The sequence below is a fragment of the Xenia sp. Carnegie-2017 genome, unplaced genomic scaffold (assembly GCF_021976095.1).
Source record: "Xenia sp. Carnegie-2017 unplaced genomic scaffold, XeniaSp_v1 HiC_scaffold_20, whole genome shotgun sequence".
Lineage (NCBI taxonomy): Eukaryota > Metazoa > Cnidaria > Anthozoa > Malacalcyonacea > Xeniidae > Xenia > Xenia sp. Carnegie-2017.
In genome coordinates, this window is record NW_025813483.1 from 11,368,865 (window position 1) to 11,389,135 (window position 20,271).

Consider the following 20,271-nt stretch of genomic DNA (forward strand, 5'->3'; position numbering starts at 1 on the left):
CTTGAAGCATGAGAAATTCCAAGATTTCCTTATGATTTCCATATGCCCATCTACCAGACGGAAGGCCTAAACGTATCAAAATGTGTTCGTTTTCAAACGAAAGCGTATTAGTGTAAACGGGAATCTTTAAATAATTGGAATATATTCCCCCTATAGGTATTGTGTGAGAGTTCACATGACATATATTTATTGATTGTTTTATAATAATGATATCCAATTGATTTAAATAAGAAAGGAAGTTATCATTCCTCTCGCACCTTGGGAATCCATTAGGTATTTCTAAATTATAAACTCAATTGCGCAAAAATTACTTTGGTATGTAGTCGTCAATCTACGATTGTCCAAGTTTAACATCAATCTCGAGTTGCCGATTTGTCATCGACTGAGCAGTATTATCATTGTGTAGGTATGAAATTTTTGTTAAGATGTGTCATACAATTACTTAATTATTAATTATTGACTGTGAAAGGGGCTGCATAATTCTAAATGCTGTTGTCATTGGTTTGATGTAAAACTGCTAACACCGAACTACAATTTATCATTTGTAGCGAGAGACTTGCTGAGCGGAAATCGAATTCGTGTAATAAAAATTAATGCCCCAACATAAAGTTTTAATTAGAGTCATAGAAATAGACCAAAAATTGTAAAATTGAATTTATTGTGACGTTTCGTTTTTACTTAAGACATCTTCAGACAATTAATAAATAGGATGTTAAGACAAGATATTATATTTACGAAAGGTGTTAAATTACTACTAAAGGAGGCGGTGTCAAATGGATTATATGATAAGGAAGTTGGAAGTAAAGTAAAGAGAAATTAAAAGAGGTTAAGGGGAATGGAATTTGAGTAAAGACGAAACGTCACAATAAATTCAATTTTACAATTTTTGATCTATTTCTATGACTCTAATTAAAACTTTATGTTGGGCATTAATTTTTATCATTTGTCACACTATGATTTATTTTCAAATGCTGTAATACTTAGCAAATGCAACTTTATGCGTCATCGACATGAAACAAATATACATAAAATATGTTATAAACAAAGAAGTGGTTCATGTATAAATTATTATGTACTGTGGAACTGCCGCCAGATTTTCTGAATGTTTTCTAAGTTATGTTTGTGTTAGGAACACCATATATGGAGGACGTTTTCATTTACGTGACTTGACTCGGACTGTTCCTTCTCCCGACCTTTTTGAAAAATTTCGATTGTTGCTGTTTGTCTGCCTGGTGATCTCTATGAGCTGGATGTATCATAAACACTGTGATTTTCAATTTATACAAAAAGTTTTAGTTTGCACTTTTATTATTCCCCTCAACTGAAAGAAATATTGAAACAGTTTGATTTTTACAAAATTTTTAAAAACAATTTTACAACATCCGCCAATTTATCCTTATCAGAGGGTGTATACAAGTTCTTTTCTTTTAAATATGTTGTAAGTATTTTCAAATCAAGCTTTGTCGCCTTTTTTGTGTTTTCCACGACCTTAATTTTGTCCCGAAAAACTTTTGGATATCGTTTTTAGAAATTGTTGCAAACTTCCATTTTAGCTGATTGATTATATTCGCGTCAACAATTATAGAAAGTATAATGTGTAGATAAGACGTCATGCTTACAAATACCAGGAATTATTTGTAAACACGACGTCATATTTACAGTTACAGATATCAAGAACGATTTGCAGGTAGTTGACCAATCAAAACCGAAATCACTTCATTGTATCGTGAATAAAAATTGATGATAGACAACTCAAAATAATAAGAATATTATACTGGAATAAGCTACGCTGGTGATCACAAAAATCATATTTCTGTTGGGCGCATATAACAAGAAACAACGCATCGTACTCTTATAGTTGTATTTTAGTCGAATTCGGTATTTCTACGTGTGATTATCTCACATTCTGTTCACAATGCTCGAGTGAGGAAAATGTGAGCAGAAAGAATGTATTTTTTTCGATATTGTAATTACTACTAACCTCAAAGTGGATTTATCAATGTATGAACACATGACTGATGACGTGTATGAAAATAACATATAAGAACAATTCAAAAAATATGTTGCAGTTTATCTTTTAGGAACGATTTAAGTCCCTTTGTTATTGATGCTTTTGTCTTCAGGTTGTCGCAAGTTAATCCTATATTTTCGTCCAGAATGGAAATGGCGATTCTACAAAATTGTCGTAGGAATGCCAACTTGCGACACGAGGATAACGTGGAAGGGATTGTTTCTAGTAATTCATTTCATTTCCCGTTGAAGTCATTGAGTGATGAGATAGACACTCAAGATGGAAAAAATGATGTTGAACAATTGAAACTTGCGGCAATTTACGATGCTTATAATGGAGAAAGTGTGCTTCATGTAGCCACGAGAATGGGTGACGAAGGTGAGGTTTGTGAGAAAAGTGTGCGTGGACTTTGCCTCGGCTTTTTCAAGATTTTTGGAAGCAAAAAATTTTTTATGTGTTTTTGGTATATCTGCATGTGACTTAACTAACAGGGTTGTCATCAATAGCATGTTGCTTCATCGTGTAGGTATTCTTCGTAAGTTGTTGGAAAATAAATTAATTGCTCGTCTTGTAAACCATGTCGAAAGTGAAAATGGTCGATCACCACTTCATTTTGCCGCAAAGTTCAACCATCTCGAGATCGCTAAGATGTTGTTGGAACACTATGGAAAGATAACACGGATTGACACCACAGAACGATCTCCATTGTACATTGCTGCTTATAACGGCCATGCTAAAATGCTCGACTTTTTTCTAAAACAAGGTGAATGGATTTTTACAGCGTTATACATTGTTTTCATTATTTTTAAGTGGTTATATTATTGAAAAAAAATACACAATACACAATTAGTTAAGCTTCTTTACTACTCAATCGTCCCCGTCTACGACCTACACTGACACAAGTTAACATAGTTTATATTTTAGATAGTGTTATGACTGTTCTTGTTTTCTGTTGTACATTCATCACTACCTGCACTGACACACGTTAACATAGTTTATATTTTAGATAGTGTTATGACTGTTCTTGTTTCCTGTTGTACCTTCATCACTTCATTACATACAAATTATTCCTCTTTCTCTGACACTGACAGTGATTTTGTATTTTAAATAGTGTAAAGACTAATCTCTTTCTTGTTGTTCATTCATAACCACTTACATGCTTATATGGCTGCTAGGTATTGTTGATATTGCTCTTTTGCTCAGACTTCCTTTCTTATATGATGGCTATATTTTGGTTTCAGGAAAATACAATGTGAATGACCTCCGCAAAGTACTTTATGCTGCTGTGAACAGTGGAGATGAAAGTACAGTAAAAGTCTTTCTTGAACATCATGATGATATCGGCCGAGACTATTTACAAGAAGAAATCAATGATAGCTATTTGATTCATAAAATTTGTAAAAAGGGAATGGAGAATATTTTGTCACAATTAGTGTCGAAGGCAGAAGATATAGTTGCTCAGCAAATGAAGAGAAGGGATGAACAGGGATTTACTCCACTACATCAGTAAGTGATTTGTATAGTTATCTGTTTGAAAGATGGAAATTGTTCTTCTTTAGCCTTATAATTAGTGTTTTGAGCACATGCAAGCTTATTAAATTAACTCTTTAGTGGTCTGTAGCAGATGAGAATCAATCAATAAAGAAAATGTAAACCAACTTTTGATAAATTTGCTCTTTAAAGGATAAATACCTTTCATTTTATGATGTCTTTAACAATAAACGCATCTTCGGTCTTATGCATTATTTATTGTTTGTATTGTCTTTTTTTCATTTTAGAGCTGTAATCAACGATCGAAGCGGTCTTGTTAGGTACATAGGATCAATGAACATGGATTTTGTAAATGAAAAGACGGAAAAGTCTCAGTCTGCTTTAGTCCTCGCTGCAGAACGTGGCTATCAGCAGGTCGTCGAGGAACTGCTGGATCTGAATGCTGATTTTAACATCCGCGATGGCAGCAATGGAAACAGAACAGTTCTTCACTATGCAATCGCTTATCCTGAAATATTAAAAATTTTACTTAAGGTATAACTTGATTTTGTTTGTTGTTATATGGAAGCTATTAGATTATAGAGACGGATAGAGAAGCTTTAAACGTATATTTTCTCAAAACGTTTTAGAAAAACGATCGTATCCTTTTATTGATAAATGCAAAAAGAGAAGGTGGTGGTTATACTCCCATTCATGACGCAGCTTATAACGGACTTCTTGAGGCAATTGAGTTCATTTTTTTTCAAGCTCGTTTAAGCAAAACAGTAAGCTTTAAATACCACGTTCTTTGTAGAGTGTAAGAATTCTGCTGGAACATGGCGCTAATCCGAATGTCTTCTCGACGAGTTATCGGACACCATTATATTGCGCTGTTCTTTCTCAGAACTCTGATGTGGTTGAATTAATCCTCGTCCATAAACCAGCTTTGATCAACAAGGTCGATGATACATGGCAAACCCCGCTTCATACAGCAGCAAAAACAAATAGCTCCGAGGTCGTCAAATGTCTACTGAATAACGGAGCAATCATGTTAACGTAAATAATTTTTTTCATTTCTGTCAAGATCACTAGGAAAAGAAGAAAAAAAAGCGAAAGGCTAATTTAAGCCAAATGTTTTGCCTTACTTTATAGCGACAAAGATAAGTCTACTCCTCTTCATATCGCAGCGCAGCACGGACAACTCGACATTGTTAAATTATTGGTAGAGCATAAACGTTCCATGATCGATCGCGAGAACGACAAAAAACGAACAGCATTACTCGAAGCTGCTTCACATGGCAAAATAAATGTGGTGAAATATTTATTGGATGAAGAAGCAGCCATTACGAAAGATGGTGAATTATTTGGCTGCTTGGATTATGCCATTTTAAATGGCGATAAAGATAATGCTATTGCGATGGTGTGTCATGATAAATGGGATGAGGTTCCTACGAATTTTATCTCTTTGTCTGCTAAAAAACACTTGCTACGGAATCCAATTGGTGCATTGAGCATTAACGAACTATTTAAAAAACACATTTTTACATTTTTTCAGTAATTTTTTTAGTATTATTTGTCAATTTTAGACGTATGCTCATCCTTCAAGGGCTATTTTAGTAATTTTGGCATCATGCTCAGCACAATGTTAGAAACATTGAAACTTAAGTTTTGCATTATAGCGTCTACCACTTAATCAATGATGTGTCATGCATGAAGTAAAGAAATTTTCATAAATTTAAGCAAAACTGCTGTAAAGTGTACGACTGCCTGAATAATGGTTTTGCTCTTTAGATAATAGAGAAAACAATGTATGGTCCACAAGGAACAATGGCCAATTTGATTTCGAAAAAAATGTCAGAGGTGGCATATCAAGTTTTGTGTAAAAGCATGATACCCGAAAATCACCCAAAATGTGAGAATTATAAAGTCAAATATGACTTTAAGTACTTACAAAATAATCCCTCAGGTATTATACTCAGAATTAGTATAAAATTATTTGTACATCACATTACAAAATAATTTGGGTGTTTTTTGTTTTTCTCTGACAGAGACAAGTGAAGGAACTAAAAAATTCAAGCCGTTGACCGCTATCAAAAATATGGTACTTTTTAAAAGCTACAAATGTTTACGTCATCCTGTCTGCTGCAAATTCCTTGAAGAAAAGTGGAAAGAACTTGGATGTGGGTTGTATATGATACGCTTGTTTTTCTACATGGCATTTCTAATTTCTCTGAACGTGTATGCAACTAATATTCCTCCATACAATCCATCAGTAAAAAGCACAGGTATTGAATATAGATCACAACATTGTGTACTTTACAAACATTTTGAATTGGACATATTCAAATTTGCTAAGTAGATATTTTTGATACCTGAATTTAAATATTTCTGCATAGAATTACCAGAAGCAAACATAGATGTTAAGGCAGCGATGGTTATTTGTCTTGTTTTTACTGGCATTGAAAGTTTGAATGAAATAATTCAGGTCAGTATTCAACTCTATCTTTTGCTAGCAAATACTTCATCCTCTAGTGTGCATCCTGTGCTGTAATTTGCCATCTATATATATCTATATGCTATGAAAAAATTACTGTGTTTTCGACTGCAAATGTCGCTGCAAGTGCTCTTGGGCACTTAGTAAGTTAGGGCCCTCCATATTGTTGTTGTACGCTAGCAGATTTTATTCTTGGTTCATATCTTCCCTGCTGCTGCAGTTGTATTTACCTACTGAGAAGGTGCAACGCATGCAGATTTAACCTTCCAATCAATTGAAGCATGTAAGTGATGTGACACCAATGACACTAATGAAATATCCTCGAGCTGCATTGGATGGCGTAAAGATTTTACCTTATGAAAACAATAAATTCTTTGCCATGATGATCAAATACAGCAAACAGGATTTGTTTTCGTATTATATATTTTTTTACATTTGATTTCATTTGATTTCATTACACTTGATTTCATTTGATTTCTCGTTCCGGCAGGACTTAGAATTAAGTCCCCGTTGAACACACAAGAGGCTATTCAGATTGTCAAATCCACCAGCAGACCACGGATCAGGGCCGGATTAACATTTTGCGGGGGCCATGGCATAATATCAGTGCGGGGCCCTTGCCCCAACCCCTGTGTTTACCAAAATGCAATAAAAAACTGTTTTTTTAACTCAAACAATAAAACCTCGTATTTTGGCCTATTTAAACCAATACGTTGAATATAATTCCAATTTACAATCATGTACGTATACCAAACATTACATACCAATATTAAACAGACTAATATAATAAACACGATAAAAAAAGATGTAAAAGGTTTTACTGTGCAGAAGTGTTAAGCCTTATTAACGTTATGCTTACGGGATTTCATAAGAGCAAAATCATTAATCAGGGATGACATATCAATACTACGCAGAACATCATTTTCAATACTCAGAAGAGCAAGGCTATTTAGTCGTTCCTGTGTCATGGTTGAACGAAGATGATCCTTTATTAGCTTTAATTTCGAGAACGACCGTTCACCAGAACAATTTGATATCATCATACTGAGGTAAATGCGAAACACAATAACAGTGTTTGGAAATACAGTTTCAGGTTATTTCCCACAAGAAACCTGTATATACGCAGTTCTAGGAGTCTACGTTCACTTTGATGTCGTCATCATCATCGGATGTTACATCGATGTCATGGTCTTCACTAGGCTGAGCAGAAGATCCAATTCGAGCTGAAGAATAATGAGGTGCAGCTGCATGACTCGCATCTAATGCTCTTTTCACGAATTCTGTGTTGAGAAAGCTAGAAAACTGGAGCAATTCATCACCCAAATTGACTTCGAGGTCAGTGGAAAATGCTTTTTGCAATCTTTGTGCGTTTTCCAACACGTCTTCAGCTGGCAGATCTGTAAGCTTTCGCAGAAAGCCAAACTTTTCAGCAATGTTGATGTAAGCACTCAGTCGTTTTCGCAACTCAGCATCCAGACTATCGATTATTACAAGGAAAGTACCTGTGCGAAACTTGTCGGCTGGAATCTGCAACAAATCAGGTGCTGATCCTGGCTCGTCGTTACGACGATTTCGTTTACGCACGCGCTTGATCTCTTCTTTATATTGATCACATTCACTGAGCTCCTTTCCTTTGGCTTCAAATTCTTCAAATCTGGTTCATATAATGCAACAGATGTTGATCTTGATCTAATTGCAGGATCTGACTTGTTCTCTGAAATCGTTGCAAGATTTGATGCCATAATGCTGCCAGAATTCCAATTTCAAGCTGGGCCATATCAGACGCAAGACTATTGGCTTCATTTTTGGCTTCAGGCTTCTCATCTTGATCATCATGGATCTCGTCTAAAGCAGCATTAATTTCCTCGTACCCTATTACTAGAGCTTTTGTAGCATCTGCACGTGCTGACCATCGAGTATCAGACATACGTTTAACCGTTGGAAGTCTCTTGCTTGAAAGTTGGTCGGTTAAAACTTTCCAACGATGCGTCGAAGCAGCAAAGAAAGAGTACAATCGTTGGAGGAAGTTGAAGAATCTTGATGCTTCTTGACAACAACTGCCAGATGATAGACCAACAAGATTAAGGGAATGTGCAACGCAGGGTATATACTGTGCTAGGCTACAATGTTGCTGAATAATGGCCTGCATACCATTATATTTCCCACTCATATTGCTGAAAAGAATCTTGATGCTTCTTGACAACAACTGGCAGATGATAGTCCAACAAGATTAAGGGAATGTGCAACGCAGGGTATGTACTGTGCTAGGCTACAATGTTGCTGAATAATGGCCTGCATACCATTATATTTCCCACTCATATTGCTTGCATTGTCATATGACTGGTCGCGGCAATCCGAAATATTTATATTATTGGTTTTCAAATAATCTAGTAGCCTTTCAGCTAGCAATTTTCCGCTATGTCCACGTATGTTAAGGAAAGATACAAATCGTTCGACAGGACCAGAGGGTAAAACGTATCGAAGAATGCATGTCAGTTGATCAACGTGGGAAATATCTGGGGTAGAGTCTACACAGACGGAGAAATACTTTGCAGCTTTAACTTCTGTAAAATCTGCTCGCGAACTCGAGTTGCCATCAGTTGGATGAATTCCTCGCAAATGGTCTTTGAGAGATAGGATGTGTGACCCTTTCCCTTATTTGCATTACGGTTGATGTGTTGCGCTAGAAATGGATCGAACATCGATATAAGTTCTAATGTTCCCAGGTAGTTACCGTTTTTTGGCGATCCAACGATCTCATCAGTGCCGCGAAATGGTAAACTTCGCTCGGAAAGGTAACGGATGGTTTCTGTTACCCGCTCAAGTACTGCCCGCCAATAGTTACGCTCATCACTGGCCTGTGTGACCAGTTCTGAATCAATACGGCAGCCAGCATCGCTACGTTGGAGTAGCTGAAAACAGCATTACGGTGCGCTGAACTTTTCTCATGTCGTGGAATTGACTGGGATGCGCGTTTCCAGTCATTATAACCTTGTTTTCCAAAAACGATGCTGTCAGTCATGAGTTTACACGCAAAACAGAACACGACATGTTTGGATGGTGAATAGCAGAGCCAGTTTCGAGGATGTTGCTGTTTTGTAAGCTCATGTGTGTACGTGAACAAAGTTTTTTGACATCGTCTATTGTAAGCATCTCCCTCATATCTTGTTGATGTTGCGCTGAAATCGGCATCGGAATTTCTGCACTGACTACTCCCTTGACCTGCCCAGTGCTCTCTCATATTGTCAGAAATATCAGTAGGCCATAATCCCAAATCACAAGAGTATCCATCATTGTTATCAGTGGAAATGGACGTATCACCAGATGTCAACTCCTTGGATGTGTCGCCGGTGTCGTTCCTCAACTGCTTCTGCCATTGTTGTCATCGCTTCATCTGCAGCAGTCAGCTCAGAAGAACCTTCATCAGCCTTCGGAGGAAACAGTTCCGATATTTTCGGCATTTTACTTAAAACTTTACTTTCCCGTAAAATTCGTTCATCCTTTGCCTTTCGTTTTGCTGCTCCAGATGCATATTTGCGATTTTTGTCGCGGTCGCGGTTGCCACCCCCACTGGTGGAACTCATTCTTTAATTGTTAACTATATTATAGCAATTAGCAAACCTAAAAATTTGAAAGTGACGTTTTAGTAATATTTACTTTCACAAAAACATAGAAGGACGATTTGACGGTTTACTATCGCACATATAGAATTGTGAGAAAATAAATCAAACACGCATACGCTTCTTGGGCCTTTGGAGCTGCCAGGAATTCAGGACATTTTTGGAATATATTGTTATTTTATATAAATCGGCAATTTATATATGAGGAATAAACATGTAACCAAGGAAACGTAAGAATGCAGACGGCTCACGGCAGTTAGTAAATCATCAAAACTTACCAAGCGTCGCCGTCACTGCTTCAGCATTCAGCCAAATACCTTGAATATCTCCAGTTTGAATTTGTCAACAACACTTACAAGTCACAAACAACAGCAATCTCAAAAATTATCAAAATGAATCGAAAAAAGTCTGATAGTATTCAATACGGTTTGAAAGTCGAGACTACAACAATATCGAGTTGCAATCCTACTGCCAGACGAAAGACTTTATGTAATATAATAGGTGTAGCTAAATTAACGGAAACTGCAACATGTAATATGACGATACAAATGGATCTCCTATCCCATTGCAAAATATAGCCTATATTTTGCCAGTGAATCATTGATACTTGCAGTGTTACCGTTTTTGGAATTGGGCCTCACGCTTTTATATTTCAATTAGTCTTGGCCGTTTCGTTTTATTTCCCTTTTTTTCTTTTTCCAAAGGCAAGCGCGGGGTCCCCAGAAGCGCGGGGCCCGCGGCATATGCCGCTTCTGCCATATGGTTAATCCGGCACTGCCACGGATTAACGACTGTCACAGACGAATCAACTATTACATCAAACAACAAGAACAAAGACTGAACAAACTGAAGAAACTCAGTTTCGACGATACAAACTATTGCAGAGAAACGAGCAAACAAGACAGAGACACAACATCAAATCAAACAGCAACAAAAATTTGAACGTTTAAAACAAACCAAAACGCGTACAAGACATAAACATGACGATAACTGGGTGAGGAATATTTCTTCCCGCTCATTAGACGAAACTGAAACGCGACTACTATCTTACGGACTAAAACATTCCATAACACTTAGACGAATCCTGACTGAGACGATAGTATCAAGTGTCGAGGCTGTCCTTGCGTGTCAAAGAGACTTGTCAGAGACAACCAAAGACGAGATCAGAAGCAGTATAGCCTCTACTTTACAATCGTCCTATATACGTGACAACAACTTGACAAAGGACGAACAACAAGCACTCAAACGACTAAAACACGACAACAACATCGCCATTTTACCAGCAGACGAAGGACGCCTGACTGTGGTCATGGACAGGAATGATTACTTCAACAAAATGGACACCCTTGTTAACGACAAACAAACGTACGAACAACTCAAACGAGACCCAACACCATCACTAGTACGCAAACTTAACAGCAAGATCTTCTCTATGAGAAAATCTAACATTATATCTGAACGTATTTATTATCGACTCAGATATTTAGTACCACGACCACCTAGACTATACGGACTACCAAAACGTCACAAACCACAAATACCCATGCGACCAATTGTATCATTCTGTGGTTCGCCTACTTACGAACTCTCAAAGTACTTGACTAACATACTGCAACCACTTACAAACAAATCAAAACACAAGCTACACTCCACTGAAACTTTCATTAAAAAACTGAGACTATACAAATACCGGAAACTATATACTTGTGTCTTTTGATGTGAAATCACTGTTCACCAGTATTCCACTTAATCTGGCACTTACTTGTACAAAAACCCTGAGCACAAACGAGCTACTAAGAAACAAGACAAAACTAATCACATTGCCGAACATCACCGAATCACAAAGCACAACATTGACTAGGACTCGGCAAAATGCATTACTTACAGTACTGACTATAGACAATGGCTTACATTAAAAAGTTGGTATACCAACTTGGAACAAACCCCACTGAACAGATCACAGCAATTACCGGCACCTTACAAACGACTTATTCACAATACAAACAAACGATCAACTAAAAACATTACACTTCCCTATTTCACAATGACAATACACAATTGACACACACACATTACCACTAAAAGCATCACACCTAAATCAGACATCACAACGAAAAATAAAAATATTTCACTTCACACTAATTCACAATGACAATACACATTTCCTGTACACACAATACAATGACGTAAGAACCAGATAACAAATACGGCAAACCTGACGTTTACTCCTCATTTGACTCTGAAGAGGACTACCGCCAAGGTTGTCGAAAAGTCAGTCAACAACAACAAAAAGAGTACCTCTCAGAACTATACCAACCTGGATGATCTACATTTACAAACATGTAACTTCATAATACAATGGTCCACATAATCATATCTCGGTGTCAATTGAACCTTATGATTTCACACATTTTTTTTCAAATATGCAGATATTGGTTAACTTGAAGGCTTTCATGAATTATCTTCTGGATCCAGTCAACCTTTTGCAATGGATTCTCTACGCAATGACAATCATCTTTGCTGTACCATGTCATGAAAACATCGCTGCAAAGACAAGTTCTCAATGGAAAGCTTGTTCTATAGCGTTGTTTTGTGCTTGGATAAATTTAGCCATGTATCTAAGAAGGTTTGCCTCTTACGGTATCATTATTCAAATGATGTGGAAAATCTTACTCTCAACAATGAAGGTTCGTGTATCTGAATCATGAATTTGCGATTGAAAACCCTTCTGTGTAATGTAAGATGATGACAAATTTACCATTTCAGTTATGTTAAAAAGATAAGTTTTTAAAATAAATCATGTATTAAGTATCATTCGTCATGTACATTGTTTACTGTTCATATGCTTCTTGTATTCTCCATACCTATATGCAGACATGTATCATGTCTTCCTCTTATTTCTCCCAAATCTGTTTGCATTCAATTTATCCATAAAATCACGCAAGATGCCAAACATGATCGATCTTTACGACCTATAACGTCTCCTATGGCCAATGTTCGAACGCACCAACTTCTATTAATTAGGTGATGCTGCTTTTGATATGTTTCATGGTCGCTTTTGCAGCAGCTTTTACGTCCATCATGCATGACAGAGAGTTGTTCAAGAACTTTGGCTATTCTCTGCTAACTGGAGCAATGATGACATTGGGAGAATTTAATTTTCAAGACACGTTTCTTGGAGACCGCGGTCATTTCAACACATTTTTCTTGCTACAATTGTGCTTTCTTAGTTTATTTATCATCATCATGCCAATCATTGTCATGAACCTTTTGCTCGCGCTTGCGATTGGTGATACCAGTAAAATTATGCAAGATGCTAAGCTGCAGAAACATATTCAAACTGTAAGGATATTCATATGTTGCTATCAAATGAGATCATTAAGATTTGTAGTGTGAGTGTATGTAGTGATTAATGAACAACAGCGAACGAGAACAGTCTTTACACTATCTAAAACATTAACTAAGATAAAGTGCGCAGTGAAAGTAGTGATGAATGAACAACAGAGAACAAGAACAGTCTTTACACTACCTAAAACATAAATTAAGGTAACGTGTGTCAGTGTCGGTAGGGATGAATGAACAACAGAGAGCAAGAACAGTTTTTACACTGCCTAAAATATAAACTAAGATAACGTGTGTCAGTGCAGCTAGTGATGAATGAACAACAGAGAACAAGTACAATCTTTACACTATCTAAAATATCAACTAAGATAACGTGTGTCAGTGTGGGTAGTGATGAATGAACAACAGAGAACAAGCACAATCTTTACACTATCTAAAACATAAACTAAGATAAAGTGTGTCAGTGTAGGTAGTGATGAATGAACAACAGAGAACAAGAACACTCTTTATACCAACTAAAATATAAACTAACATAACGTGTGTCAGTGTGGGTAGTGATGAATGAACAACAGAGAACAAGAACAGTCTTTACACTATCTAAAACATAAACTAAGATAACGTGTGTCAGTGTAGGTAGTGATGAATGAACAACAGAGAACAAGAACAGTCTTTATACCAACTAAAATATAAACTAAGATAACGTGTGTAAGTGTAGGTAGTGATGAATGAACAACAGAGAACAAGAACGGTCTTTACACTATCTAAAACATAAACTAAGATAACGTGTGTTAGTGTAGGTAGTGATGAATGAAAAACAGAGAACGAGAACAGCCTCTTCACTACCTAAAATATAAACTAAGATAACGTGTGTAAGTTTAAGTAGTGATGAATGAACAACAAAGAACAAGAACAGTCTTTATACCAACTAAAATATAAACTAACATAACGTGTGTCAGTGTAGGTAGTGATGAATGAACAACAGAGAACAAGAACAGTCTTTACACTATCTAAAATATAAACTAAGATAACGTGTGTCAGTGTAGGTAGTGATGAATGAACAACAGAGAACAAGAACAGTCTTTATACCAACTAAAATATAAACTAAGATAACGTGTGTAAGTGTAGGTAGTGATGAATGAACAACAGAGAACAAGAACAGTCTTTACACTATCTAAAATATAAACTAAGATAACGTGTGTCAGTGTAGGTAGTGATGAATGAACAGAGAACAAGAACAGTCACTATACTAAAATATAAACTAAGATAACGTGTGTGTGTAGGTAGTGATGAATGAACAACAGAGAACAAGAACAGTCTTTACACTATCTAAAACATAAACTAAGATAACGTGTGTCAGTGTAGGTAGTGATGAATGAACAACAGAGAACAAGAACAGTCTTTATACCAACTAAAATATAAACTAAGATAACGTTGTCAGAGTAGGTAGTGATGAATGAGCAACAGAGAACAAGAACAGTCTTTACACTATCTAAAACATAAACTAAGATAACGTGTGTCAGTGTAGGTAGTGATGAATGAACAACAGAGAACAAGAACAGTCTTTACACTATCTAAAACATAAACTAAGATAACGCATGTCAGTGCAGGTAGTGATGAATGAGCAAAAGAGAACAAGAACATTCTTTACACTATCTAAAATATAAACTAAGATAACGTGCGTCAGTGCAGGTAGTGATTAGTGAGCAACAAAGTACAAGAACAGTTTATACTCTATCTAAAATATAAACTATAAGATAACGTTTGTCAATGTAGGAATGATGAATGAAAAACAGAGAACGAGATTTCTTTTTTGATCAATTCAGGCGAAAATGATTATCGATATCGAAAGAAAAAAGTACATACCTTGGATGAAAACTTGTTTTAAACAAAGCAAAATGTTCGTAAAAGAAGAACCCAACAAGAAGCACGGCCTCCTTCATAAGTTTTGGGAAATTATATTTTATGGACCTGATTTTTCGTCCGATCCAGTTGACGAGGCTTTCGAAAATATTGGGAAGAACGATAACATGTCGAAGCGCGAAAACTGTAAACCAGGCAAGTATATGCATGAGCAAAATATAACAATCTGCTTCCTCGCAGTTTCAAGTTAAAATTGCTTTATTACTAAACGTATCTTAATTTTCCTAAAAAAAAACTTCCATTTTGATTTTTGATTTGTTGTCATGTATAAATATTCAATTCCATGTTTTCACACGAACATCACGATATAAATCTAATGCAATAGCGGATACTATAGCAGGCGGAACTTCAAGAATATTGTAGTGTGCGGAATTAAGTACCGTATCTTGCTTATAAGTCATTTTATGTCACATATTGACACATACTGTAAATTATCGCTGTATTGTATCCTCTTCAAAATTAATTGTAATCAGTCAATAACTTATTACGGTTAGTAACATGAGTCAGGTATGCGTCTACGAGCTCTTACCCAATGATTGAGGCTGGTTACGTCACTGTTATAATTGAATGAACTGTTGTAATTGTCTCACTAGATTGTAAACAGAGCCAGGAAACTTTACAGAAGAACAAAGAGAATGAATCAACTGTGGAAGATTCTCGCCGTTTTTTCCAGGAATCGTAGAGGCGATATACTCAAATGAATTCTGATGATCTGAAGCCGAAATCAGGAGGACAACAGATATAAAATAATAGCAATTCGTAATTTCCCAACATAAGTACTCATGCACGTGTATTATTCATGCATGAAAAATTTCTCAATTCTTAATGGTTTAGAGCAGGGCAATTTATAGTAAATACCAGGTGCAAATTGGTATTAATAACTTGCCGGCTGAAATGCATACGTACATTGAAGTTAAAAATCAACAGGATTAAGAAATTTTTTCATGTATATTATTAATAATCATTAGCATCATAGTTTCTAGTGAGATTTGGAAATAAAATTGCCACGCAATTTCTCGTTTCTCTCAAACTTTCCCCTTTTTCTATAGCTAACTCTATATAAACTGGAAAATAAAATCATCGTTACTTTTAATAATAATGACATTAAAACCCAAATAAGTCTGAAGATTTTAATGGAATTTTTTTCCTTCAAATGCATTGGAGGATTACTTAATGTATCTGTGAAAGATGACATGCTCGTGAGGTGCAAATCACAATAAAAATTTCAGTCGTGACGTCAATTAAATAAATGTTAACATACTTAAATTAGTGTGTTTTCACTTCAACGGAAAATTTTAATGGCTTTAACGTTGTAGAAAGAAAGTTAAATTTTGTCCGTTTACTGACGAAGCATACAAGTTACATGGAAAGATGAACTAGTGTTGGTGCAGGCTTTGTAATATGAAAGCTTTTACTGAAAACTGCATTACTACACTCAAGATTAAATACCGAGGAATGTTATTTATTGCGAGCAGAGAAGCGATGACACTTCGGAATGGCGGCAAATTCGACCGATAATGTCTGTTTTGCAAAATGTCTATTTATTCTTTTAGCAAAACTGGGATGAAATCTTATTTTGTCATCAATGACCATGAAAATGTTTAAGAATCGTTGAATGCATTCAAAACTTGACAAGAAAAGCATTCAAGACGGAAAAATACGGCTGAAAACGTGTTTTGCGTGGAAGAAACGAGGAAAGTAGGTAAGTAGGCGAAATATAGCCAGTCCTATATGTCAGCAAAACAACGTTAATCACTTTGAAACAATGCATAATAAGAGTAAGTTTAGTGTTGTTTTTCATCTCATATTATTTGTTCTTTGAAAATATAAAAATTCAATCTCCGTCATGAATATTTGTCGATTTATGCCAAATTGACATTCGAACAGAGATAAAGTATGGTAATTTTCATTGTAGATGTTGAAATTAGGAAATGTTTTCCTCCCTTCACTACCTTTAAAAGTAAGCCTTCTATACATTCCAAGCATATCACGAAGATTATTGCTTTTTTATCCTGGAAGTCAGAGCTAAGTCGAAATCGCCATTTCAGGGAAGTCTCAAATTACAGATTGTTATCCCGGATTGAAGATTAGGCACATATGACATGTTGATCGTCAGGTTATTGTACCGAAAAACAGATGAGATTGCTACCGGTAAATGAGTTGCATACAAATTCTTGTAAAGGTCAGCATTATTTTACATCGTTTCTTTCTAATTATACATCGTTTTTTATCTTCTACATCGTTGCTTTGTCATTGTACATCGTTTCATTCTACTTGTATATCGTTTTTCACTAATGGTACATCGTTGCTTTTTTATTGTACACCATTTTTTCTAATTGTACATCGTTTCTTTCTAATTGTACATCGTTTGTCTGTCATTGAACATCGTTCCTTTGTCGTTGTAATTAGTCTTTTTCTAATTGTATATCGTTCCTTTGTCATTGTACATCGCTTTTTTCTAATTGTACATCGTTTCATTCTAATTGCACATCATTTTTTCTAATTGTACATTGTTTCTTTCTAATTGTACATCGTTTGTTTGTCATTGAACATCGTTCCTTTGTCATTGTAAATCGTCTTTTTCTAATTGTACATCGTTCCTTTGTCATTGTACATGGCTTTTTTCTAATTGTATATCGTTTCATTCTAATTGCACATCATTTTTTTCTAATTGTACATCGTTTTTTTCTAATTGCACATCATTGTTTTTTCATTGTACATCATTGGTACCTTGTTGTACATCGTTGCTTGCTCGTTTAGCTGTGAAAGTGTTTCTGAAACAAAAATTGTTTTATTGTAATTCTTATCCTTTTCAAAATTATCAATGAAAACTTTGGGAGGTGGTTAGTGAAGAAGATAATTTGAAATTATAAGAAAGTGTGAATGTCAGTAAAGGAATAGAATAGATAGAGCACATTTTATCTTAAATAGAAAAGAGCACATTTTACCTTCACTAATATCCCTGAAAGCATGCGTTTACTTATAAAGCCATCAACCGTATAAAAACGATATACGTATTTTGGTATTTCTGTGCACCATTCTGTGTAAGCAAATCATTAATGCCATTAAACCATCTCAAAACACTAAAGACGAATATAGCAGTCGTGCACTTCTTAACAAAATATAAGTATATTATAGTAATTTAAATAGATAGTTCAAAGCTTTATGTTAATACTTTTTTATAAAATGAGTTTTTAATAATGTATGTATTTTGTTAACATTTACGGTTCCAGAAGATTTAAGTATGCCGGATAGATTTTTATAAGTTTTTATTGATTTATAAGTTTTTATAAGATTTATATGAACATTACGGTTTTATATGTCAGCATTACTATTTGTTTCATTCTTTCTTCAACAGCAATACTTCATTTCTATAACATTTCTCTAAGAAATGACGAGATGCGAACCTATAACAATAATTTTGTGTATAGGGCTGATTTTTTTCTCCTCTCCCCTGTATAAGAATTGCGAAATCGTTAAAAACGAATTTACAAAATATGTCTACGCTTAATTTGATCTCTTGATATTGACATACTCTATTTAATAATGTAGTTATTCGTTTACAAATTCAATTATTTTATGGACAAAGTCAACTATTTGGAATGTGTTCTCTACGTATCAACATTCATCTTTGCTGTACCAAGTAACGACAGTATGTCTGTAAAAACAAGTTTTCAATGGATGGCCTGTTCTGTAGCGTTATTCTGTGCTTGGATGAATCTTATTATGTATCTAAGAAGGTTTGCCTCCTACGGTATAATTATTCTCATGATAAGAAAATTTCCTACACACTAATCAAGGTTCGTCTGCTGAAGTTATGAGTTCTCCCTCTACCCTAATGTTTAATGATATCAGCAATTCTTATTTAGGTCATGGGTCTTTTAATATTTTTCTTGGTCGCTTTTGCTGCTGCTTTTACAGTAATAATGAATGATAGACAGGGATTTGAGGGGTTTAGCGTGTCTATCTTAACTGGAGCAACGATGACGATGGGAGAGTTTGATTTTAAACAGACATTTCTCGGTGACTACTCTGATTACGACACATTTTATCCACTACAGTTGGTCCTCTTCGTTGGTTTTCTTGTCGTTATGCCTATCATTATTATGAACCTTCTGCTTGCCCTTGCCATTGATGATACCAATAGCATTATGCAACATGCTAAGCTGCAGAAACACATTCACATGGTAAGGATATTCATGAAGCTTTTAAATTAGATCCTAAAGATAACGTATGTCAGTGAAGTTAGTGATGAATGAACGTCAGACAACAAGAACAGTCTTTACAGTATCTAAAATATAAACTAAGATAACGTGTGTCTGTGTAGGTAGTGATGAATGAGCAATGGAGAACGAGAACAGTCTTTGCACTATCTAGAATATAAACTATGATAACGTGTGTCATTGTAGGTAGTGATGAATGAAAACAGAGAACGGGGACAATTTTTACACTACTTAAACTAAGATAACGGTGTAGGTGATGATGAATGAATGAGGTGAATAAAAGCAATCGTTATGACATTTATAACATTTTTCTTTTAATCGATTTAGGCGAAAATGATAATTGACATAGAACGGAAGAGGTCTTCATTTCCATGGCGAAGTAAAAAAACACTCATACCTTGTTTACAGGAGAGACCCAACAAGACATACAACTTTACCCGCCCCGTTTGGGATTATATATTTTACGGTCCTGATTTTTCTACCAATGTAGTCGATGAGAGCCGGGAAGAAATGGGAAAGAAACAAGACATGTCAGCGTTGATTGAAATGGTGAAAGAACTGCAAAAGCAGAATGCTGTTTTGCAAAATAAAATGTTAGCGATTCAAAACGAGTTTACAATAGAAAGGAACCGTAGATCAATCGAATATGTCAGAATGAGTCAAGATAAACAAAACGATACTACTCAATTTCGAGGTAACATTTCTTATTTGTAAAAATTTTTCTGAATTTTCCACAAACACACTTCAAAGCCATGTAAAGACTGTTCTCGTTCTCTGTTGTTCATACATCACTACCTACACTGACACACGTTATCTTAGTTTTTATTTTAGGTTGTGTAAAGACTGATCTCTGTCTCTTGTTGTTCATTCATCACTATCTACACTGACACACTTTATCTTAGTTTATATTTTAGTTAATGTAAAGACAGTTCTCGTTCTCTTTTGTTCATACATCACTACCTACACTGACAAACGTTATCTTAGTTTATAATTTAGTTAATGTAAAGACAGTTCTTGTTCTCTGTTGTTCATTCATTACTACCTACACTGACACACGTCATCTTAGTTTATATTTTAGGTAATTTAAAGACTGTTCTTGTTCTTTGTTGTTTATACATCACTACCTACATTGACATACATTGTAAGTAGTGGAGATGCTGTTGCCTTTACGTACTTTTGTATTTTCTTAAA

The 20,271-nt window shown here is 35.3% G+C and overlaps 1 protein-coding gene and 2 long non-coding RNA genes across 7 annotated transcripts; 2 read left to right on the forward strand and 1 right to left on the reverse strand.

Moving 5' to 3' along the window:
* Window positions 1–291: 291 nt before the first annotated feature.
* LOC124442226 (transient receptor potential cation channel subfamily A member 1-like) lies at window positions 292–16,123 on the forward strand. 5 transcript variants are annotated; one of them, XM_046992719.1, is made up of 15 exons: window positions 292–406; window positions 2,124–2,389; window positions 2,538–2,774; window positions 3,253–3,517; window positions 3,790–4,036; window positions 4,132–4,224; window positions 4,296–4,537; window positions 4,634–4,925; window positions 5,273–5,447; window positions 5,530–5,766; window positions 5,878–5,966; window positions 12,025–12,282; window positions 12,620–12,937; window positions 14,761–14,992; window positions 15,451–16,123. In XM_046992719.1, exons 2-15 carry the CDS (start codon window positions 2,158–2,160, stop codon window positions 15,537–15,539), a joined length of 3,006 nt encoding a protein of 1,001 aa, XP_046848675.1. In that variant the 5' UTR covers window positions 292–406; window positions 2,124–2,157; the 3' UTR covers window positions 15,540–16,123. The 5 variants fall into 5 exon arrangements, with proteins under 5 accessions (XP_046848675.1, XP_046848677.1, XP_046848676.1 ...); XM_046992721.1 differs by having other exon boundaries at window positions 2,157–2,389; XM_046992720.1 differs by having other exon boundaries at window positions 292–402.
* On the reverse strand, window positions 2,924–19,930 carry LOC124442252. Its single transcript, XR_006947192.1, has 2 exons — window positions 19,876–19,930; window positions 2,924–2,981 (listed from the first exon to the last, which is right to left on the reverse strand). It is a non-coding gene; the product is annotated as an uncharacterized LOC124442252 (long non-coding RNA).
* On the forward strand, window positions 19,002–19,630 carry LOC124442256. The gene is made up of 2 exons (XR_006947196.1): window positions 19,002–19,044; window positions 19,489–19,630. It is a non-coding gene; the product is annotated as an uncharacterized LOC124442256 (long non-coding RNA).
* Window positions 19,931–20,271: the final 341 nt, after the last annotated feature.

Coding starts and splice junctions, on each gene's coding strand:
- LOC124442226 (XM_046992719.1), top strand. CDS start 2,158: ATGGAAATGGCGATTCTACAAAATTGTCGTAGGAATGCCAACTTGCGA. Junction 2,390..2,537: donor CACGAGAATGGGTGACGAAG/GTGAGGTTTGTG, acceptor TTCATCGTGTAG/GTATTCTTCGTAAGTTGTTG. Junction 5,967..12,024: donor GTTTGAATGAAATAATTCAG/GTCAGTATTCAA, acceptor TCAAATATGCAG/ATATTGGTTAACTTGAAGGC.